This window comes from Bos grunniens, chromosome 3 (assembly GCF_055505025.1).
Source record: "Bos grunniens cultivar Pamir isolate PY7600 chromosome 3, Bosgru_T2T1.0, whole genome shotgun sequence".
NCBI classification, from domain to species: domain Eukaryota; kingdom Metazoa; phylum Chordata; class Mammalia; order Artiodactyla; family Bovidae; genus Bos; species Bos grunniens.
This window is the reverse complement of record NC_141167.1, coordinates 121,209,925-121,233,876: the sequence shown is the minus strand read 5'-3', so window position 1 is coordinate 121,233,876 and position 23,952 is coordinate 121,209,925. Positions and strand designations below refer to the sequence as shown.

Below are 23,952 nucleotides of genomic sequence, written 5' to 3'. Positions count from 1 at the left end.
TCGCTGCATGGGCTTTTCTCTAGCTGCAGCAAACGAGGGCTACTCTCTAGCTGTAGTGGGCAGGCTTCTCATTGCAGTGGCTTCTCCTGTTGCTCGGGCTCTAGGGCACGCAGTCTTCAGTAGCTGTGGCATGTGGGCTCAGCAGTTGCAGCTCCTGGGCACTAGAGCACTGGCTCAGTAATTGTAGCATTAACATACGGGCTTAGTTGCTCCTCAGCATGTGGATCCTTCTAGCCTAGGGATCAAACCTGTGTCTCCTGCATTGGCAGGTGGATTCTTTACCATTGGGCCATCAGGGAAGCCCTCACTGAGCCACCAGGAAAGGCCTTTCCATTATTTTTTGAGATTACTGAAATTACATCTGTCAATTCTTTCGATGTATTTCAGTGGATATGGGTTATCTGGGGATGGCTGTGATGGTGGTTTAGTCCCTAAGTTGTGTCCAACTCTTTCGACCCCATGGACTGCCAGGGTACTCTGCCAGGCTCCTCTGTCCATGGGATTTCCCAGGCAAGAATACTGGAGTGGGTTGCCATTTCCTTCTCTGGGGGGATCTTCCTAACCCAGGGGTTGAACCTGAGTCTCCTACATTGCAGGCAGATTCTTTACTGTTGAGCCACCAGGGAAGCCCTGGGGATGGCTGCTTGAATTTAAATGACTAGGTACTTTAACACTGTTTTCTTATCTTGGACTTCTTGTCAATATTTGTTATATTTTCAATTCTCCATAATGGAGAAGACAGAAACAAAAGAAGTGTTGTGTAGCACATCATAGTTAAGCTTTGTCCTTATTCTTCCTTTATTAATCACCTTGCCGTCAATAAAGCCTAAAAGCCCCTCTAGGTTTTCTTAACTTCAGCATTTTCCTAAGTCTCAGCTCATTCTGGTCATTCTCATACCCTTCTTATAAGTTCATATAGCACTTATCAAATTGACTATCTGAAAATATTTATTTGATGTATTTATTATCTATTGACTGTTCCTAGCATATGCTGTGTTTCCGTGATACTCTTTAAAAAAAAAAAAAGACTTAGTTATATACTTCTCCTATCTTTTGTTCATTCTTAACATTTGTATTTACCAAGTTTTTCCTTTCAAAGATTATCTAATACCTAATATTTAGTACCCATTTTTAAAGGTTTCTGTCCCTTTTAAGGGTTTTTTTGTAAAATATGCCAATATACTAATGTTTTTCTTGATTTAAAAAAAATGCTTCGCTTAAGTCTAAGGTATATGTAAACTGTCTCAATTTTTCTAATACTCTTATGTACCCCAACATGATTTACATCTGGTTGAAATTACTAACAACTTCCTTCATGTTGGTATCATCAGTCCCTCTTTTTTTTTAAACTCCCTCATTATCTGTATCATTTATTCCAGGAACTTGAATTGCTCTGAAAATATTGGGTATGCTATTTCTGTTCAGGGTGGTTCAGCATGATTTTCACAGCATTCAGGTGTGAGCATTTCATTAACCCCAGCAGGCAAAGAAATGCCTTAGGGAATCCTAGTTTTCTCAGAACTAAGTAGGTAACAAATCAACATTTCCACGTTTCCTTCCATTTATGGTTTAAAAGTCTTATATTCACACATACACACACCCCTTTTAATTCTTTTTCTCTATTTCTTTATACCTATACCTTAGAATACTTCATCTCTTGCTTATATATGACCCTCCACTTTGCTATTTACCTTTCTATAAATGGGGCTTCCCTGGTGACTCAGCTGGTAAAGAATCCGGCTGCAATGAGGGAGACCTGGGTTTGACCCCTGGGTTGGGAAGATCCCCTGGAGAAGGGAACGAATGGCTACCCACTCCAGTCTTCTGGCCTGGAGAATTTCATGGACTGTATAGTCCACGGGGTCACAAAGAACCGAACATGACTGAGCGACTCTCACGTTCACTTTTCTATAAATATTCACACACATAAACTCCTGTTTATGCTTTCTTTTTTAGTTTTCAAAAAAGAGAAAGAAAAAATAAGAGACGAAGGGGCAAGGAAAGAGGGAACATAAGGACAGAAAGGAAAGGGGCCTGGACCAAAGCAATCGTGCTACTGGCCCCTCTGCCACAGCGCTTGCACCCCGAGGGCTCACCCTTTCATGCAAATGCATGGTCAACAAGTCAGTCATTCTCACATCAACCGCTTAAATGAGCATTTTGCAGGTTAGAGAAGATGGGGAAAAAGAAATAGGAAAGTGAGTGAATGAATATAAGTCAGATTGCCTCCAATTTCAGCTTTGTTTTCTAGAAAGTACATTCAGGACTGTTCGTGGTGATCATACAATCCAGAATATTTGCCTTGAACATGAACACTCGAAGAGAACTTGAATCACAGGACCGGGCCATCGTCAAAATAGCAGCTCATTTACCGGACCTCATTGTCTATGGAGATTTCTCTCCAGAGAGACCTTCTGTGGATAATTTTGATGGAGTCTTGATGTTTGTTGATATTTCAGGCAAGCACAAAAGGGATGTTTAATGTGGGTGAACAGTAGGTTTGCATGAAATCACAAACAGTGCTTGACTGCAGAGTAGGGGTGCTGCTTCAGAGTTTTTGTGCTGTTATTGCAAATATTCCCACTGAGAAGACAGGAGGGAGGACCTGGCTTATGGACCTGGCTCCCTCTCATCTTCCTTTGCCTGGCATGGCCAGTGATGGGCAAATCTTTAAGATGCCTAAGTCCTGGGCCTGGTACTTCAGGCTCCAGTGTCCCTGTCCCAACTTCACTGACTCAGCCTCCAAGGCCTACACCATCCCAGGCAAAATTGACCTCTGGAAATGATCTCTCTGATGTTATTTACAGCTTAAGAGGAAACCTACCATCTCTTCAGAAGTCATAGAACTTTATGTGTTTTCATTATCATGAAATGGAAGTTCTATACCCAGTTAAAACTGAAGTCACCCCTGTTCACGTTGGGAAGTTAGGAGGGAAGAGTTATCTGGTGCCTTTCCTTGACCCCTAAGATAATAAATATAGATAGAGGAGACCCAATATCTGACACTTGGCCTGCCACAAAGATCATTTAAAAGAAACACTGCCAGTTCTTAAAAGCTGAGGCCCATTGCTAGCGAGTGTGGTCCTCTTCTCCTGACACTGTTTGGTTCCTCCAAGCACCCAAGGAAACGAGCTGCACAATTGTTCCAGGTTTTACTGCAATGACTGAGAAGTTCAGCACAGCCATGTACATGGACCGAGGGGCTGAGCAGCTGGTGGAAATCCTCAACCACTACATAAGTGCAATAGTGGAGAGTAAGTGTTTCTGACTTAAGCATATGCATTGTTTTCTGTATTTGGTGGTTACAACCTGAGAGAGTACTGTTGCTTAGTACTCTTCATTGTCTCCATGAAATGTGTATGAAACCAGTCTTTTTTGAAATATAATATAGTACAAGTGAAGGAATGTAATCAAATCTCACTAACACAGACTGAGGGATTAGTTTTGTATTAGTTACAAGACTAAATTAGAGATTACTTTGAAAAGAAGTATAGTAGTAATACTTTCGGAGAAGGCGATGGCACCCCACTCCAGTACTCTTGCCTGGAAAATCCCACGGACAGAGGAGCCTGGTGGGCTGCAGTCCATGGGGTCGCTAAGAGTCGGACACAACTGAGCAACTTCACTTTCACTTTTCACTTTCATGCACTGGAGAAGGAACTGGCAACCCACTCCAGTGTTCTTGCCTGGAGAATCCCAGGGACGGGGGAGCCTGGTGGGCTGCCGTCTATGGAGTCATGCAGAGTCGGACACAACTGAAGCGACTTAGCAGTAATACTTTTAGTTATGTTCAATAACTCCAAAAAGCTAGCATCAGTATAACTCAAACACAGTCATTAAGAGGATATGTTATAAATGTTGTTGTTGTTCAGTCACTAAGTTGTGTCAGACTCTTTGTGACCTCATGGACTGCAGCACATCAGGCTTTCCTGTCCTTCACTATCTCCTGGAATTTGCTCAAACTCATGTCCATTGAGTTTGTCTTGCCATCCAACTGTCTCATCTTCTGTTACCTGCTTCTCCTCCTGCCTTCAATCTTTCCCAGCATTAGGATCTTTTCCAAAGAGTCAAGTCTTTGCATCAGGTGGCCAAAGTATTGGAGCTTCAGCTTCAGCATCAGTCCCTCCAATGAATATTCAGGGTTGATTTTCTTTACAATTGACTAGTTTGATCTCCTTGCAGTCCAAGGGACTTTGAAGAATCTTCTCCAGCACCATAATTTGAAAGCATCAATTCTTCAGCACTCAGCCTTCTTTATGGTCCAACTTTCACATCAGTACATGACTATTGGAAAAACCATAGCTTTGACTGTATGAACCTTTGTTGGTGAAGTGATGTCTCTGCTTTTTAATATGCTATCTAGGTTTGTCATAGCTTTTCTTCCAAGGAGCAAGCATCTTTTAATTTCATTGTATGAACAGATGAATGATTTATAATCCACTTGTCAGTAATTTATGTCCTAATAATGGATTCTGAAGTACTTACTGATGACTGAAAAGTTTGATCTCCTTTTCAACCTCTGCCTACCACTTGTTTGCATTATTAATTTGAACTATGCATGAAGAAAAGGATTTATTCTTTTAAGGTAAGTCCTGCTGCTGCTGCTGCTAAGTCACTTTAGTCGTGTCCGACTCTGTGCAACCCCATAGACGACAGCCCACCAGGCTCCCCCATCCCTGGGATTCTCCAGGCCTAGGTCTAGTCTATTATCAAGGTCTGAGTTTCCTTGTAATACCTTAATATCACCCACTAGACAACACTAGACAACTCACAGTGTCCCTGTGAGGGACAGGGTGGCCTGGTGTGCTGCAGTCCATGGGGTCACAAAGAGTTGGACATGACTGAGCAACTAAATAACAACAACAATAACAGCAGACAACACTTCAGTTCAGTTCAGTTCAGTTCAGTCGCTCAGTTGTGTCTGACTCTTTGCGACCCCATGAATTGCAGCACGCCAGGGCTGCCTGTCCATCACCAACTCCTGGAGTTTACCCAAACTCATGTCCATTGAGTTGGTGATGCCATCCAGCCATCTCATCCTCTGTTGTCCCCTTCTCCTCCTGCTCCCAATCCTTCCCAGCATCAGGGTCTTTTTCAATGAGTCAATTCTTCGCATCAGGTGGCCAAAGTATTGGAGCTTCAGCTTCAGCATCAGTCCTTCCAATGAACACCAGGACTGATCTCCTTTAGGATGGACTGATTGGATCTCCTTGCCGTCCAAGGGACACTCAAGAGTCTTCTCCAAAACCACAGTTCAAAAGCATCAATTCTTCAGCGCTCAGCTTTCTTCACAGTCCAACTCTCACATCCATACATGACCACTGGAAAAACTATAGCCATGACTAGATGGACCTTTGTTGGCAAAGTGATGTCTCTGCTTTTGAATATGCTATCTAGGTTGGTCATAACTTTCCTTCCAAGGAGTAAGCGTCTTTTAATTTCATGACGGCGGTCACCATCTGCCATGATTTTGGAGCCCAAAAAAATAAAGTCTGACACTGTTTCCACTGTCTCCCCATCTATTTCCCATGAAATGATGGGACCAGATGCCATGACACTTAATCCTCATTAAAAGCAGAAATCTACAGTTTTCTAGTTCCTTTTTGCATTGCACTTAGCACATTTTCAATGTTGCAAAAATAAGAAGAGAAATACCTGTTTATGTCATAAAGCCTAAATAAACAAAATGCAAGTTGGTGATAAAATTCAAATTGACCATAGCTGTGGTTTTTTGTTTTTCAGTTCTTATGGAGTCCTGTCATTCGTGCACTCATCCACCCTCAGTCAAGCCCTGACTCATAACACACACAGATCAATAAAGAGCATTTCATTATCATGGGAGGAGGGTAGTTGTCCTCAGGCCTCATGAGAAATCCTAACTTCTACTTTCCATTCACAGAAACAGAGCAGGTACATACTCCAGCTCACTGTTCTCATTCTTGTCTGAGCCTTGGGTTTAAATGCCTTGTCTGAGAAGACATCTTTAGTATAAACCTATCTCTGAGATGCTCTTAACTTGACCTGATTTCTACCCCATTGTTGAAGGGTAGATTCTTTTTATTGGCTTTCAGAAACCAAAGTTATGCTGTACACATGAAACTTTCATAAAATAAGAGAAAGAAAGAAAAATAAAAAACAGTTTCATTTCACCTTATTTTCTTTTTTTCCCTCAGAAGTGTTGATTTTTGGAGGAGACATCTTAAAATTTGCAGGTATGAGGGCTTACTGAGACGGCAGGGGTAAGAAAGAAGTGCCAAGGCTCCTATACTCTGACAAAGGAGACATCTCAGAGAGAGCAGCAGGTAGCAGTGGGTAGAGGAATGTTTGAAGACTAAGTTTCTGTACGGATTTCATGCAAAACAGAGTGGAACCCCAGGGCAGGTCAGGAGCCCCCAGTGTGTCTGTCTTTTCAAGGTGATGCACTGCTAGCCCTGTGGAAGGTGGAGAGAAAGCAGCTGAAAAACATCATCACAGTGGTCATTAAATGTAGCCTGGAGATTCACGGATTGTTTGAGACCCAGGAGTCTGAAGAAGGCCTGGATATCCGAGTCAAGATAGGTAAGCTTTGGTTGTCCAGTAGTTAAGACAGTCCAGTAGTTAAGAAACTGCACTCCCAATGCAGGGACGACTGGTTTGATCCCTGATCTGGGAATTAAGGATCTCTCTCTATATATATATATATATAGAGAGAGAGACATATATGTAAGCTTTTGAGAAAGAGATGCTATAGCAGTTTGAACATGGGTCCTAACTCCTGAGGAATTGCCCCTCTAAAGAGAAAACAGTGGAACATCATGACTCAGGCCCACCATCAGGTCATGAACTTTGACTAACCTGAAGGTGAATTTTGGTTTCCTCATTTACCAGTTAAGAGAACTCCTAATATCCACCTCATAACTCTTACAAAAAGTAAATTTGAATGGTTAGAATAGTACCTGGCACAACCACTCCACAAAATACTCTTTATCATTACTATTGCTGTTATTAGGTCTTGCTGCTGTCAACAATGATTATTATTAAGCACAGTAGGGAGCAGCTTGTGACTACATAGATTCAACAACGTATTAGGACTAGTCCTCCTCTACTTCATAAGACTCATGTGCAAGAAAAGCTTAAAAGGTCAGCCTGCAACACAGCTCCACTTAATAGAGGGCTTCTTAAATTCATACATACAATAACGATCACCTGTATTTCCATATTGTACTGCAGACATTACTCAGTGTCACTTCTGCTTCACCACAGTCCTGAGGTATAGGCAGTGTGGGATCTATTTCACAGGTGGGAAATGAAATTCTGATAGGTATGAATGATGAGTTACAGCTGGTGCTATTGGTATTCATGTCTACCTAACTGTAAACTTTAGAATTCTTGAATATCAGAGGTGATAAGAAGATGGATCAGGGGTTATCCAGTTAACTGCTCTCAGCTTTATTTAGGTCAGCAGTCCCAAAATTTTTAGCACCAGGGACTGGTTTTGTGAAAGACAATTTTTCCACGGACTGGCTTGGGGGGATGGTGGTTTCGGGATGATTCAATTGCATTACATTTATTGTAGACTTTATTTCTATTATTATTACATCAGCTCCACCTCAGATCATCGGGCTTTAGATCCCAGAGGTTGAGGACCTCTGCTTTAGGTTATTCAAATTTTCCAAGATTTTTAAATCTTCTGTTAAAAAAAAATCAAATTTGTTGTAATACTAAATATTTCTTTCCAAGTTACCACCTAGAGAGTTTTGATGTATTATTCTTCTTGAAAAATGATGGGGACCCTTCAGGTGCATACTTAATGGCTATTAAAGAAGAAGTACCAGTATCTTTTAACCAGCCTAGGCATCCATGTACTTCAGAGGAAAAACAGACCCCCTGTAATATGTATATATCAGGGGGATTCAGTCTTGACAAAGTAGCACATCAGAGCAAAGATAAAAAACAACCTTTGATTATGTTAATTATGGTAATTTAAAAGAACTGTGTATCACAGCTCATTTACACATACATTTTTTACACGTCATATTTTAAAACATTCTGTCTTCTGTTGTTTTGGTACCAAAATCTTCAGCTCCCAACCTAAAAACAACTAGAAGACACAGTCTTGGGATGGAACACTCGACGGTCAAAATACCTGCTCATTTCTCCAACCTTTTCTTGTCTATCTGTTGCCTGAAATTTCACCCTGTTACTTTTTAACTAGAACCTCATCTCTGATAAAATGCAAATCTTTCCCAAACAGAAGTCATTAAAATTGTCCTCTGTATAAATAAGAAGTAGTTTGAAGTATGAATTGAAGAAAAAATAAAATAACTTTCTTTGAGGAGTGATATGGCCATCTAGGGAGCTAAATGTCACAAAAAGGTGGAAAATAAGTAGCTAATTTTCTAGATTCCAGAGCAAAGGTGTTTGGGAAGGCCTGGGCCCAGAAGAGACATTCAGTGATTTCTATACAAAATTTTAGAGACTAGACTTTTCTCTGAGATGCTCAAGATTCTGATTGTCCGAGAAGCCATGCTGCTGGGGACTAAGCCAAAACTTCTCATGCAAACCCTTGCTTGCCTTCCTGCCAGGACTGGCTGCTGGCCACATCAGCATGTTGGTCTTTGGAGACGAAACTCGAAACTACTTTTTGGTGATTGGTCAGGCCGTAGATGACGTGCGCCTCGCGCAGAACATGGCACAGGTGAATGACGTCATTCTATCCCCAAACTGCTGGCAGCTCTGTGACAGGAGCATGATTGAAATTGAGAGGATTCCAGATCAGAGAGCAGTTAAGGTAGGTGTGATGCTGCTACTTGTCCAAAGTTCTGCCAGTCCATGCCAGGGGCCTCCTGTCAGAAAAGCCACTGGTTCTATGAAGCTGGCAACTTGGATGGGGTCAGTCTGGGATAGATTGAGAAGTATTAGCCCAGGACATCTCCTCTGGGAGGAACCAAGCCTGGTGAGTTCAAGAGAAAGTGATCAGGCTTTTCTGTGGTAACTAAAGATGTGGAATTTGGGTATGGAGGCCTTTGGTGGGACTAGTGCCCTTGTTTAATGAAAAATTTCCTGGCTATTCCCTGGGAGCAGAGGGTTGTACAATAGTTTTGGGGGCTGCCATTCGCCCTCAAGTTCTCTCCTCAACACTCCTAACTCAATGCAAGTAATCACAGAGGATGAGAACTGGAGGCGAGCAGGGACAGCAAAGACTATGGAGGGAAAAGAATTTTCCCTGAGCCCTGCCTAGCAGAAAACACTGTAGTTAAGTTGAAGCTGGACTATAAGCAGAACTGTCCCTGGGATATAGCCAATTAGAGAAAGGAAGGAGAGCTCTGCTGCTTACTGAACCAGCAACAGGACCGTTTGGCAGATGGAAAGAATAGATGGTGAATGCATGAAGTTGCCGGCAAAGATGAGAACCCCAAACCATGCCCTATGCATCAGTCTACTCCCCTCCTAGCCTCCCCGACTCACTCTTCCAGTAAATACACATCATGGCTGCATGACCTAGCTGGCTGATAGCAATGCCCCTGCTCCCCCATCTTCTTCGATCATTACTTATATCTTCAAAATTTGTTTTTAATTTTTAAACTTAGACTCACAGCAAAGTTCAGAAACAATAGAGTGTTTCCATATATCCATTAGCCAGCTTCCACAAATGTTAACATTCTTCATAACCAGAGTGCAATAGTCAAAACCTGAAAACTGACATTGGTAGAGTATCATTTCAATTCAGTTCATTCGCTCAGTCATGTCTGACTCTGCGACCCCATGAATCGCAGCACGCCAGGCCTCCCTGTCCATCACCAACTCCCAGAGTTCACCCAGACTCACGTCCATCGAGTCAGTGATGCCATCCAGCCATCTCATCCTCTGTCGTCCCCTTCTCCTCCTGCCCCCAATCCCTCCCAACTTCAGAGTCTTTTCCAATGAGTCAACTCTTCACATGACTATTCACTAATTAAAGGCCTTGTTTGGATTTCACCTGTTTTCCCACTAATGTCCTTGGTGAGTTTCCCAGGATTCTATCCATGATCTCACACTGCACTGTTATTTTTAACTTAGTCTCCTGCAATCTGTAAAACAGTTTTTCCTTGTCTTTTATGACCTTGACACTTAACATGAGTATTAATCAGTTATTTTGGTGTATGTTCCTCGATTTTGTTTTGCCTGATAGTTTCTCATTATTGGACTAAAGGCTATCCATTTTTGGAGGCAGAAATATTAAGGAAATAAGGTTGTGCCATTCTCTATGTATCATATCTTGGAGTTGATGATCTTGGTACAAATTTTATTACTGGTGATGTTCCCAATACCTTTTGGGGCATCAGCACCTTTTGTCCTTTTACACTTGTAAGAAAGAAATGGTATGCAGTTTAACCAAGTATTATTTCAATTAAAATATTGTAAAGTAATAAGAAAAAAAGAAGAAAGTTATAAGAGTGGAAGCGTATACAGGTTTGTTCCCTGGAATGGCCTGCTGTGTATGTACTGAAGATTGAGATCTTAATGACTAATCAGAGATATTTTTAATGTAATTACATGCAAATTAAAGCTCTCCACTGTTTAAGTATGCCAGTGTCTGATTATCATGTCTGGGACATTCAACACCCTGCCCTTTCTGTTGAGAAATTATATTCAAAGGACCAGGAAACCCTCAGAATAACCAAAAACTTCTCCCTTCCTCTCTCTCTTTTTTTAATTTAGGTTAATTTCTTAAAACCACCCCCTTCTTTTAACTTTGATGAATTTTTCACAAAGTGTATGGCTTTCATGGATTACTATCCTTCTGGTGACCACAAAAGTAAGTACCCTCTATACTCAAGAGCCATTGCCTCTGCCAGTGGTCCACAGGGTCTTGTACCAATGCCAAGGGCTCCATTACAAGTGCTTGGTTTCTTCAGTTCAGCTCACAGTCCTGCAGCATACAAAGGGGGCCTCCTTCCCATCCCCACAATAGCTGTTCTAAGTAAAGCCTTCCTTCGGTCCTGGGCCTCTCTCTTGGCAATGACTCGTTCCCCTCATCTTCCAAGCATTTGCAAGTCTTCTCCATGATAAAAGGAAGAAAAAAAACCTATGACTCCTGCTTTTCCCTTCTAACATTCAACACCAGACTTCTCAAGGGTAACCTGTATGTCTCTACCTCTTCTTCTATCCTCTCTTTTATTTATTCACCCAATTAGCACTGATTACATGCACCTTGAGGTGGGGGTGGAGAGCATGTGTTCACCTACTTGTCAGTCTGGAGTCCCTGACATGTAGCTTCTGTCCACTTTTCCCCCTGTCTCCTAGGACCGTTTATGTCAAGGTGTTAATAGCCACCAACTTACCAAACCAGCTGACCTCTCTTCAGGCCTCATAGCTAGATGATTGGCTTTACTCTCTTTTCTAGGTATTATCTTCTCCTCGTTCCTTGAGTTCAAGAATATTATTTCCTAGTTTTGCTTTTACCCCTCAAACTACCCATTTTCAGTTCCTGTTCTATTCCTTGAATGTTGATGATTCCAGGAATCTGTCCTGGACTGTCTGGTCTTCTCTACCCGTGTTTTGTGGAACCATTAATCTATGCTGGATTTCCCTATGACTGCAGCTGGGCTGGGACTAGTGTGAGGAATGCAGGACAATTTGGTGATAACAAACTTTAGTACTTCATGAAGTAGACAACCTTCTGCAAAATGGTGTGGAAGGCAAGAAGTAAAGAGTAAAGAACAAGGAAAGGCTAAAGAGTAAAGAACAAGGAAGAGACAAACAAAGTATCTGATTGGCTGGGGTCATATAGTCAGTCTTGTTTGGGGGAAGAAGGCTGGGAGTTGGCTAGGCATTTAGGGATTGGCTGACTATGGTGATTGCATTTCTGGTTAACTGGAGCATTTACTGGGACACAAAAATTAATCTAAGTCTTGGTTTGCTGACATGGCATGCTGGATATGGAACAGCTTGTCCTGGGCCTAGAAATTTATTTCAACAATGTCTCAATTCTATGCTACTTATCTTTCTCTGAAACTGTTCCTTTATCCAGACTAGAAACTTCAGAAACATCTTTGAAACATTCTTCTTTGTCACCATTTTTGTGTAGGTCTTGAATATTTTGAACATCACAAATTTAGACTGTAATTTTACAAAACTGCGATAGGTAATGGGATGAGAGGAGTGCTCAGGGGAACTGTAGGCAAATTGACCAGGAAAGGCCAAGAACCCAAAAGCTCCAAGGATGGAAAAAATCTAGTGATATACTCCTTGAACTGTACCTCATCCCATCTCCTAGATCTTAATCATGCCTTCAATAACTTACTTGGGGCTCTGCAATACCACAGTGTAATTCTGTTACTAACTACCTGGAGTTAGCACAGAGAGGTGGAGTCTTCCATAGGACGTCTCTTATCACCAGCTACAAGCGCTGAGATTAGTAAGTCACCAGCACTTCTGACCAACTGGCTACAAATCCAAGGGTTCTCACAATGCTCTCAAGTTCAATAATTCACTATAATAACTAACAGAACTCAGGAAAGTACTATGCTTATAATTATGGTTTTATTGTAAAGAATACAAATGAGGACCAGTATTGTACTGGTCTCTGAACACATAGGATGAGGTCTGGGAGAGTCCCAAATATGAAGCTTCTTGATTGTCAGGACACATCACGCTCCTTGCACATCAAAGTATTTACCAGCCAGGGAAGCAGAGGTTCACATATTTTATTGGTGGTTTATTAAGTAGGCATGTACTATGAAAAACTGGCCTCATAGTGAAAAGTGAAAGCGTTAGATGTTCAGTCCTGTCTGTCTCTTTTCGACCCCATGGACTGCCTGCCAGGTTCCTCTGTTCATGGAATTCTCCAGGCAAGAATACTGGAATGCGTAGCCATTCCCTTCCCGGGGGGATCTTCCAGACCCAGGGATTGAACTTGGGTCTCCTGCATTGCAGACAGATTCTTTACCATCTGAACCACCAGGGAAGCCCCATTGGGCTTATAATTGAACTAAATCTCCAGCCCCTTTTCCCTCCTCAGATGTCATGAAGGTTGGCCCTTAACACCTAGTTCAAAGCCACAACCCTCTTAACACATGCTTGGTCTTTGCAGATAGACCCCTATCCTGAGTCATCACATTAGCATAAATTCAGGTGTGGTCCGAAGGACCCACCATGAATAACAGAGACAGTTTCATTATCTGGGAAATTCCAAAGATTTAAAAGTTACTCTGGTATCAGAAGCAAAGACCGGCCAAATTCCTTATTATTTGTCTCTTTCCTGGTAGCTTGGACGGTAAAGCGTCTGCCTACAATGCGGGAGACCTGGGTTCAATCCCTGGGTTGGGAAGATCCCCTGGAGAAGGAAATGGCAACCCACTCCAGTATTCACGCCTGGAAAATCCCATGGACAAAGGAGCCTGGTGGGCTACAGTCCATGGGGTCACAAAGAGTCAGACACGACTGAGCCACTTCTCTTCACTTCATGAGTCCCTTGGATAACAAGGAGATCAAAAGGAATCAACCCTGACTATCCATTGAGAGGACTGATACTGAAGCTCCAGTACTTTGGCCACCTGATGTGAAAACCCTGATGCTGGGAAAAAGATTGCAGGCAGGAGAAGGGTGAAGGACAGGGAAGCCTGGCATACTGCAATCCATGGGGCTGCAGATAGTCGGATACAACTGAGCAACTGAACAACAAATAACCTTTGTTGCCATAATCGTCTAGACCTTTACAATGCCTGCTCTCTTCCTGAGCTCTTTGCTTCTCTCCACAGTCTGCTCAGCGTCATTTCTTATTAATCTCCAATACTCACATGGGGGCTCATGCCAGTTTAGTCTTTACCAATTCTTTAACATACTCTGCTCATTCTTGACTTTAATCTACATCTGCTGGGCATGGATCCTTCTAGTAAAAAGCCACAAGTTATTCAAGATTCAGTAAAATTCCTAGTTCTCCTTTTAACCCTTTTCTGATTAAACCAGTTTATCTAGACCATTGATTTCTCTGAACGTCTCTGGTCTTTATAATCTATTAGCCCATTTGGTCTTTTTTGTATTTAACTTTTCTATACATATTATACTTGAATGTGTGTAAGTGCCTCCAGGAAAAACTCAGTTTCCTAAGAACTTTTTATTCCCACACAGTGCCTAGCACAGCATTTAAAATATACTAGGTTTTGAATACATTCAATACAAACATTTGCTCCCCAATTTGTATCCTTTTCAGACTCCCCTGTTATTTTTCATCTTTTTCACATTATCATTATTGTATTCCCTGCTGAAAGCCTATCATAATTTCTTTCCATTATTTTTTGATTTCTTCAAATAGAGTATGGAACAATCAACCATTATAGTGAAAATAATCATAGAGATGATGAAAGACTAGTGCTTTTTTTCCTGGATGAGGATATAAGAGTCAACCAGGGCAGTGAAGTGACTTGTCCAGAGTCACACAGCAAGTTGGTATCAAACTTGGGATCAGAAGCCAGTCTCCTAAATCTTACTCATGCTGCTCTTTCAACTCAATCATCCCCTGCATTGTGTCAGCATTGTCCTCCATTATCATCCCCTCATCTGTTTATTCCCATTACCTGTGACAATACTTTTAGCTCAAGTATAGAGGTGAAAGTCTCCTTAAGTTCTGAAGTGTGATGACATTTAGAACAGGGTTTTGAGCTACATGCAACTGAATTTTGGGAAATCCTCAACTTCTGAGAACGTCTCATTGGCTTTCCCTTGGCCCTATTTGGCCATGAAGTAGCCCAGAGTTTTCTGACCAAACGGTGAAGACCACTGCCCAAGGGAATGGGGACTGGGAGGCACCTCTCTCCCACATTGCAGAGCCAAGCTTCCCTTTCTGATCCTACCTCTCCTGCCCTCTTAGACCTCCTGAGGCTTGCTTGCATGCTAGAGTCTGATCCTGAACTGGAGTTGTCCCTACAAAAGTATGTGATGGAAAGCATATTGAAGCAGGTATTTTAATAATTTAATTTATTGACTTTTAGGGTGTCAGGGATCTTGGACAGCTGCTAAGATCAAGAAAATCAGCAGCTTGTAAAATGTTTCATTGGAATAGAAAAGGTGGGACTGACATTCTCCGTGTGTTCAAATCAGAATGTTTTTAAGAATTAAAGGCGGCATTACTCATAATTACACTGTGACAACAGGGGTAAACTGGCCTTATACAACTGGGCAAACTGAAAGTGTCTCAAGCGTATAAGAACACGTCACACACACACGAAAAAGAGCATGTCACATGTCCTTTTTACACGTCACATAGCAAGTGAATGATACTGTTTCTCTTGTCACTTGAATTATATCTTAAGCTTTGAAAGTTAATACAGATAATTAGAACCCTCAGAAGTACCTCCAGCCTTAGAGTTTTCCCTTTTCATTTGCTTGGATCTAGGTTCTTTCAAATGCATTAACTGTTCAAATTATAACTATTTCTCAGCACTCACCATATGCCAGACACTCTACTCTTTCATGTATTTATTCTTCACAATCCTTGGAAGATGTATTTATCCCTTATATATGAGAAAACAGAGACAGAATGATACCATGAACTTTACTGAGATTATAAAGAAATGTAGTTAGGATTTGAACCCTGTTTTCTCTGAACCCTACATTTCTTTCAGAGGCTGTATACATCCTCTCTAATACAATGCCTATTTTAATTCTTAATCCTGTCAAAATGCAGTTATGTCCTAAAGGAAATATTTGTGGGATAAGCCTGATCTGTGGGCAGCTGCCTTCACAGTGTGGGTTGAAGAGCTGTCAGAATGCCCCCCGTACCTCTCATTCAATTGAGAAACACTCCCTCTGCTGCTGCTAAGTCGCTTCAGTGGTGTCCACCTCTGTGCGACCCCATAGACGGCAGCCCAAGAGGCTCCCCTGTCCCTGGGATTCTCCAGGCAAGAACACTGGAGTGGGTTGCCATTTCCTTCTCCAGTGCATGAAAGTGAAAAGTGAAAGTGAAGTTGCTTAGTCATGTCCGACTCTTAGCGACTCCATGGACTGCAGCCTACCAGGCTCCTCCACTCATGAGATTTTCCAGACACTCCCTCTAGTGTCTGCAATTGTTGGCTTCTTTAAGATTTTTGAAGCTCAAGAGAGCCATCCCACTCTTCCCCTCCCTCCCTCTAAGAGATAATATTATGCTTCTTCAGCTGCTACTAGTTGAGAGCAAGGTCTACAGGAAAGGGATATAAGAGAGATTCTGTGAGTCACTGTGAAAATTGTGAGTAGGAATGACAACCATGGACTAAGCAACAATAGCTAGGGAGCTGAAAGGAGGCAAAAGACAAAGGTTTCACAGCTTTACCAAGGTCTGTCCTCGCACTTAACAAACAAAGATGTGGTTGAATTTTTCAAACCAAAACTCAGAATCCATGGCCTGGTGGAATAATTTAATTTCTTTAACATGTTTAGTATTATGTATTTAATATTTATTACTTAAATTCATTTGAAAAATCAAAGAAAATGATCATGTTGCCGAGTAAGAAATTATCAAATCATCTTTTATGAAAAGTACATGAAACCTCAGCTAGATAGGAAGCATGATTCCAAGATTCCCTATACACAATTTCCTTTTTCATCCAGAAGATGTGTTTCATATTTTCAATGGAGAATCTGACACTTTTGTGTTGTCTGGGGGAGAAAAAATGCAGTGCTTCTCCCCCATTGTTTTGTTATGTACTTAAATTTAACAAAATTCAGGGCTGATGATATAGGCAGGGATAATTTGGGAAAGACTCACCTTTCCTTTCCCTGTGCCTGTTTTGGATAGACTTGGAGTGAAGATGGGAGCTGAGTGAAATACAACACCAAAGAGAGGCAAGGGAGCGCTACAAATAGAAGTCCATAGATTCGGATTTTGTTTGCTACTGTTTTCCCGTATGACTTGGAAAGTTTTCTTATCTCTCCGTCCCTCAATTATCTAATTAGTAAAATGAGGATAATGTAATTTTATTTCATTTGAGGATAAAGGAGGACGGAATATGGAAATATTCTGAAAAGTACCTTGCTATAAAATATTAGGTTGAATTATGCGGCATGCTCTTCTTATTCCTAAATTGTTGGAGAGCCAAAAGAAACAGCAGTTCTTTTATTGTAATGGCTCATATTGGCTGAGGGAGCTAGCAGTTGGGGCAAGGGAGTGGTGGCTGGGCAAAAATGAGCAGGCTTGTAAGTTCCTATTGGAAGAGATTTTGATAGTTCATTCCATTTCCATCTTTTTGACTTTCAGCTGGCTCTGCTGTGTTCTACCTCCCAACTTTGATAACTTCAGTTTCCCTAGAGAATCTCAAAAGGCTAGTTCCCTCCCAGTGATAATTTTGGGTGTGGTGGTGATGATATTGGGAGGAAATATCCACTGCCAAGGACACACGTTAAGGAAAGCTTCCCTCTAAATTACAGATTGATGACAAACAGCTTCGGGGTTATTTGTCTGAGCTTCGCCCAGTGACAGTTATGTTTGTGAACCTGATGTTTAAGGACCAAGATAAAGCAGAAGTCATAGGCTCAGCTATTCAGGATGCCTGCGTGCACATTAATTCTGTCCTGAGGGTCTTCCAAGGCCAAATCAACAAAGTCTTCATGTTTGACAAGGTAAATTTCCCACACTAAAGATGTGGAAACCTACCAATAATTTAAGATTAGCATTATGTCCGTGGATTTATGTCCATGGACGGGGGAGAAAGAGAAGGAATAGACATGTTTAACCTAGACCCATCAGTCTTTATTTATAGTCTAATAACAGCCTACATGGTGGATGTGGTGCTCAATGTGTGCTAGGCATTGTTTTCCACACTATTACATATATTCTTTCTTCACATGCCTGCTCTAAGTGGTAGGTATTATGTTATTGTCCCCATTTTACAGAAGAGGGTGTTTAGGTAAAGCTAAGGATAGTGAGACAAAATAAGATTAAGTGGTGGACTGGATTTTCAAACCCAGGTAGTGTGCCTTCTTGGTCTGTGCTCTTAACTACTGTATTCAACTAGCTTTTACTATATGTACATACATCTGGAATCCAGGGTATAATGAGTCTCCCAGAGATTTTTAGGTCAGTCTTCTAGTAACCATCATACCCTGCTGCTGCTGCTGTTCCTGCTAAGTCACTTCAGTCATGTCTGACTCTGTGTGACCCCATAGACGGCAGCCCACCAGGCTCCCCCGTCCCTGGGATTCTCCAGGCAAGAACACCGGAGTGGGTTGCCATTTCCCTCTCCAATGCATGAAAGTGAAAAGTGAAAGTGAAGTCACTCAGTCGTGTCCGACTCTAGTGACTCCATGGACTGCAGCCCACCAGGCTCCTTCGTCCATGGGATTTTCCAGGCAAGAGTACTGGGGTGGGGTGCCATTGCCCTCTCCACCTAGAAGCTGTAATTTCCTATAATCTTCATCTGCCATATGTACACTTCCAGTTCCCCTTTCAGTTCCTTAATTGAGATGGGGTGGGGGTGTCACCTTTAGCTCTCAGTGTTTTCAATCTGCTCTTCATCTGTTTAGAGAAAAATGATGTGATAAATTATCATAGTAGTGCTCATGAGAATTGATTTCACCATCGCAGGTGTTTTTGTATTGTAAGAGCAGAGCACTTAATTACTGCTCCACACTCATTCACTCTCTAATTAAAAAAATACAGTGAGCATTGGTAGTGACGGAAAGCTAGGGCTGGGCTGCAGAGGTAAGAAACTCTCACAGGTTGTCACAGAACCAGGCAGAAATAATTAATTTTTGTATGAAAAAATACTCTGTTCTGTGGGAGTTCTGAGGCAACGGAGACCTCCAGTCCAGTGTAGTCTGATACTTTCTTCATATTCATTCATGAGTATCATCAGAAAAGAGCATAGACGCATAGAGAACAGTTTTTAGTGTCTTGCAGATACTCCAGACAATTCCTGGAGAGACAGTTCCTGGCTCCCACAGTTCCCAGCTGTGTGTCCTTAGCAAGTCATTGAACTTCTCTGAGACTTAGTTTGTTCCTATTTATTTTGTATAAAAATAGGGACGTTATTCAAATGAGGATAGTATTTGCCCAAAATGATTGTTGAAAGTTTTGAAAAATATGTGTGTGAAGCACCTGTTGTGATGCCCAATTCAAGTCAGCACTCAGCAGATGAGAGCTGCTAGTCTCACTGCAGCGTGAGATTTTGCCAAGCCACCAGGCAGAATTTCCAGGCAAAGCAAACCCACCAGTGCCCCAAAGGGGCTACCCTCTAGTCTCTTCACAGACCTGGATTCAGGGCTCCCCCCAACCCCCTGCTCCACCAATGTCACAACAGAACCTAGTGCCAATTAGAATCTGACTCTCAGTCAGATTGGAGAAGGAAATGGCAACCCACTCCAGTATTCTTGCCTAGAAAATTCCATGGACAGAGGAGCCTGGTGGGCTACAGTCCATGGGGTCGCAAAGGGTCGGACATGAGTGCATGACTGAGCACACTCAGTCCGATGGGCTTCCCAGGTGGTTCAGTGGTAAAGAGTCTGCCTGCCAAAGTAGGAGATGCAGGAGACTGCAGGTTTGATCCCCAAGTCGAGAAACTCCCATAGAAGAGGAAATGGCAACTCACTCCAGTATTCTTGCCTAGAAAATCTTGTGGACAGAGGAGCCTGGCAGGCAGAATCAGACATGAGTTAGTGACTAAGCATGTACTTGGTCAGATTCTTTTTGCAGAGGGTTGAAGAAACTGAGGCATTTTATAGTTCTTTTGCACTTTATCAGGATATAACATACATAGACTCAAATTTTTACCCCATTGACTTTTATTCACTGTGCACTATTTTCTTACAGAAAACAGCATCTGAAGTCATTTTTTAAGGGACTAATAGTGAAAGTGCCAAACTTCAGAGTTTACTGTCTCTTTGAAAGAGTTAACTTTTTGCCAAGAAAAAACACTCCCAGCTTAAGCCTTTATCCTTAAGAAAAATGAATAATAACAATATCTGAAGAGAACTTTAGAGTTAATGAGGTGCATGTGTGTATATGTAAATATAACATACTAATTTTTCAGTAACATAACCAACCTCAGCAAGTCTAAGTTTTACCTGTATATAGATTGATAAACTGAAGTTCATAGAGTGTAATTGACTTGTTCAAGTTTCCACACTTGGGAAAGTGGCATGAGAACACATATTTTCTGATCCCAGAGCTGGTGCCTTTTGCTCTGTGCTGCTTTTGGACTTAAACTTAGGACTTTGCAACCCAAGACCTTGGCTACAGTAGAGAGTAGACAGGAGGGTACACTCTCAGGTTCTAACCCTACTGTTGATAATGCAGGAGAAGTTATATAATGTTTGAAAGTGAAAGTGAAGTTGCTCAGTCGTGTCCGACTCTCTGCGACCCCATGGACTATAGCCTACCAGGCTCCTCTGTCCATTGGATTTTCCAGGCAAGAGTACTGGAGTGGGTTGCCATTTCCTTCTCTAGGGGATCTTCCAGACCCAGGGATTGAACCCAGGTCTCCCACATTGTAGGCAGACGCTTTACCATCTGAGCCACTAGGGAAAACATTGAAATAGGTATATATTTGATGAAATTTGTTTCAGAGAGTGAAAATTGCTGCCCGTCCTCCACTGGGCCATCTAAATGGTCCAGCTTAAAACTAACGGTCCACCAGTTGTGTTTGCTGCCTTTCTCCCTCACAGGGCTGCTCTTTTCTCTGTGTCTTTGGTTTTCCTGGGGAAAAGGCACCTGATGAAATCACTCATGCCTTGGAGAGTGCTGTGGATATATTTGACTTCTGCTCTCAGGTCCACAAAATCCGGTAGGTGTTGACCCTGATTCCATCTGATTCCTGACTCTGTTGTAGGATATAGGGAGACAGGACAAGGGTCAGGGAAGAGGAAGGCGGGAGACTGTCTTTCTGTCTACATTCATTATTTACTGAAGGTACAGGTAGGGTGAGCAAACCCAGCCCTGATGCAGTCAGATGGGGGGATGGTTAAGGCCAGGTAGAGAAAGGATACGCCTAACAAATTCAAATGTACCAGAGAGGGTCTAACTGGATTGTCTCTCTATACTTCTGGCTTACTTCCTGGGAGAGGTCATACTCCAAACTATGTTGGAGACCTGAGATGATTTTTAATAACTAGGAGATAAAGTAAGTACTAGGGCTTCCTCATAGCTCAGTCGGTAAAGAATCTGCCTGCAATGCAGGAGACCCAGGTTTGATTCCTGGATTGGGAAGATCCCCTGGAGAAGGAAATGGCAACCCACTCCAGTATTCTAGCCTGAAGAATCCCATGGGTAGAGGAGCCTGGCAGGCTACAGTCCACGGGGTTGCAAGAGTCGGACATGACTTAGTGACTAAACCACCACCACTGATCTGGTCTCAAGATGATCCACTAAGTCAAATTATTAAGATAATGTTTACATTTTTGACCCTGGCTGTCCAAGAGCCCAGTGTCCTCAGGCTCCCCCTGTGTACCCCAATAATCCTGACTTGTGGCCCACTCTGGTCTACTCCAACAGATACCAGCCTTTGCCCTAAGTATTCCATCTTCTCAGCCTCTAGTCATCTGTATATGCAACCATCTTCATGCATTAGAAAAGTTAGTTTTTGATGCCACATAGTTATTTCCTTTCGAAAAAATGACTTAGTTCTTTCTAGCAATCACAAAAGATAGTTAATTTTTTTTTTTTACAACCACAATCATTCTACATTGAAAGTACATTGGGGTGATGAGATTATTTTCCAGAAAAATAGCTCAGATGAATACTTAAAAGTAGCAGAAAAGTGAACTGAGTTATTACTTCTAAGAACTTAGTTCTCTGTCTCGAACTGCCCTTCCTTTATGCCTCCAGGCCATGTACAATGGCCCTAACCTAACTACAAAGGAAGAGTGTTCTTTTTGGAAAACTCTTTCCTACCCCTCCCCCACCCCATTCATCACCAAGTCTCCACCCTCCGGGCCTTCTCTGTGTTCATTGTCTTCATCTCTTTCCCCACAACTCTCTTTCTCTTTCTTCCCGGAGCCAGCACTGTTTCCATTGGCGTGACCAGCGGGATTGTCTTCTGTGGAATCGTTGGACACTCTGTGAGGCACGAGTATACAGGTGTGCTGAACTAGCTTATGTCCATCTTTCTTTCAGCAGACATTGTGCCTTGCCACTGAACTGGGTGGGAGGAGGGAAAACAATTAGCGAGACAGGGACCCTGTGCTCAAAGGTTTACAGTCTTCCAGATGAAACCAAGCCATATCAGTTGGTCCCTGGACACCTCAGTGATTACAAAATGTGTATTTCTGGGTCTATGATTGAGTATGAGAAATATGCAGTCTTTAGAGGGGAACCGTGGTAGGCCATGCTTCCCTGGTGGCTCAGATCGTAAAGAATCCACCTGCAATGAGGGAAACCTGGGTTCGATCCCTAGGTTGGGAAGATCCCCTGGAGGAGGGCATGGCAACCCACTCCAGTATTCTTGCCTGGAGAATCCTCATGGACAGAGGAGCCTGGCAGGTTACAACTCATGGGGTCACAAAAGAGTCGGACACAACTGACTGACTAAGCACACACACACAAATGGGAGGCCATAAGCTCAGGGAATGATGGGCCTTTATGTTAATTTCCTGTTAACATTAAACGATTATTCCTTTAAATTCCTGGGATAGATGAGGACTGATTCTTAAAATTATGAATATTGGCATTACTGAAAAATAGCACTAATCTCAAAAGTAAGTAGGTGTTATCTCAAGATTTCACTGCTCTTTCCTGTTCAATCCTATTAGGGTTTTAAATGCTCAGAAATAATACATTTAAAATACTGCATGTATGTAAAATACTGAAACAATTATGTCTGAAGTAATACAACTCTGAGATTTTCTTCAAAATAATACAAGGTGGAGAGTGGATGGTTAATGGTTTGGGGGCCTGGGTAATAGATATGTAGACTCATGATACCATGTTTTATTGTATGGTCAAATTTCCCCATAATAAACTGGTTTTAAAAAATGAATATCTTAATCGGGAGTATTCAAGTTTATCTCAAAGTACAACATTTAATACCTAATTAGTAGTAGTATTAATTGAGGGCTTACTAGCAGCCCAGCACTTCACAAAGTTCTTTATGTGTATTAACTCATTAATCTCCATAAACTACCCTCTGAGAGAAGTACTGTTATCAACCCCACTTTACAGATATGAAAACTAAGGCATGGAAGAGTTTAAGTATTTTGCCTAAGTAATTTACACATAGTGGAGGTAGAGCTTAGATCCAAACCTGCATGGCCTGGTTGCAGAGTCTGTGCACTGCAGTGTACTACCTCTTGAAATATCCCCTAAATGAATCCTACAATTTACACCCCTTCCAGCCCTATTTACTTACTCTTACAAAATCAAATGAAGGCTCATGCACAGAAACATACAGACCCAATTTTGTGCCTCCTTTGGAGGTCAGTGGTCCGTGTCCAAGCTTACGTATATCTATCTTAAATAGCAGAAGACCAACTATACCTCATCTGAGAGCCCTCAGGCCCTGCTCACCATCCCACTTAAGAGAATCCTCTCCATATTCAAGGCCCTTCTAATCCTTGAGCAGATCATCCCCTTAGGCTCTCAGATGGCTAGTTAACTCCTGGTATATTCTAAAATGTGGTTTAGTTGCTAAGTTTTGTTATCCAACGCTTATAGCCGTTGGATATATGCTGCTGCTAAGTCACTTCAGTCATGTCCGACTCTGTGCGATCCCAGAGACAGCAGCCCACCAGGCTCCGCTGTCCCTGGGATTCTCCAGGCAAGAACACTGGAGTAGGTTTGCCATTTCCTTCTCCAATGCATGAAAGTGAAAAGTGAAAGTGAAGTTGCTCAGTTGGGTCTGACTCTTAGCGACCCCATGGACTGCAGCCTACCAGGCTCCTCCGTCCATGGGATTTTCCAGGCAAGAGTACTGGAGTGGGGTGCCATTGCCTTCTCCGGGCTGTATATTTGCTATATATATCCATGGGCTATAGCTGGCCAGGCTCCTGTCCATGGGATTTCCTAGGCAAAAATACTGGAGTGGA

General features: G+C 42.2%; 1 protein-coding gene across 1 annotated transcript in view; it reads left to right on the top strand.

The window, feature by feature from the left end:
- The first annotated feature begins 2,182 nt into the window (after nt 1–2,182).
- The window catches only part of ADCY10 (adenylate cyclase 10), an 80,535-nt gene continuing 58,765 nt past the window's right edge, over nt 2,183–23,952 (top strand). The window contains exons 1-10 of the mRNA XM_086393942.1: nt 2,183–2,459; nt 3,150–3,254; nt 6,174–6,212; nt 6,415–6,558; nt 8,565–8,770; nt 10,681–10,777; nt 14,831–14,919; nt 17,365–17,556; nt 20,599–20,717; nt 21,933–22,009. Coding sequence (XP_086250068.1) covers nt 2,309–2,459; nt 3,150–3,254; nt 6,174–6,212; nt 6,415–6,558; nt 8,565–8,770; nt 10,681–10,777; nt 14,831–14,919; nt 17,365–17,556; nt 20,599–20,717; nt 21,933–22,009 — 1,219 coding nt within the window. The 5' untranslated portion in view covers nt 2,183–2,308. The remainder of the gene's footprint in view (nt 2,460–3,149; nt 3,255–6,173; nt 6,213–6,414; nt 6,559–8,564; nt 8,771–10,680; nt 10,778–14,830; nt 14,920–17,364; nt 17,557–20,598; nt 20,718–21,932; nt 22,010–23,952) is intronic.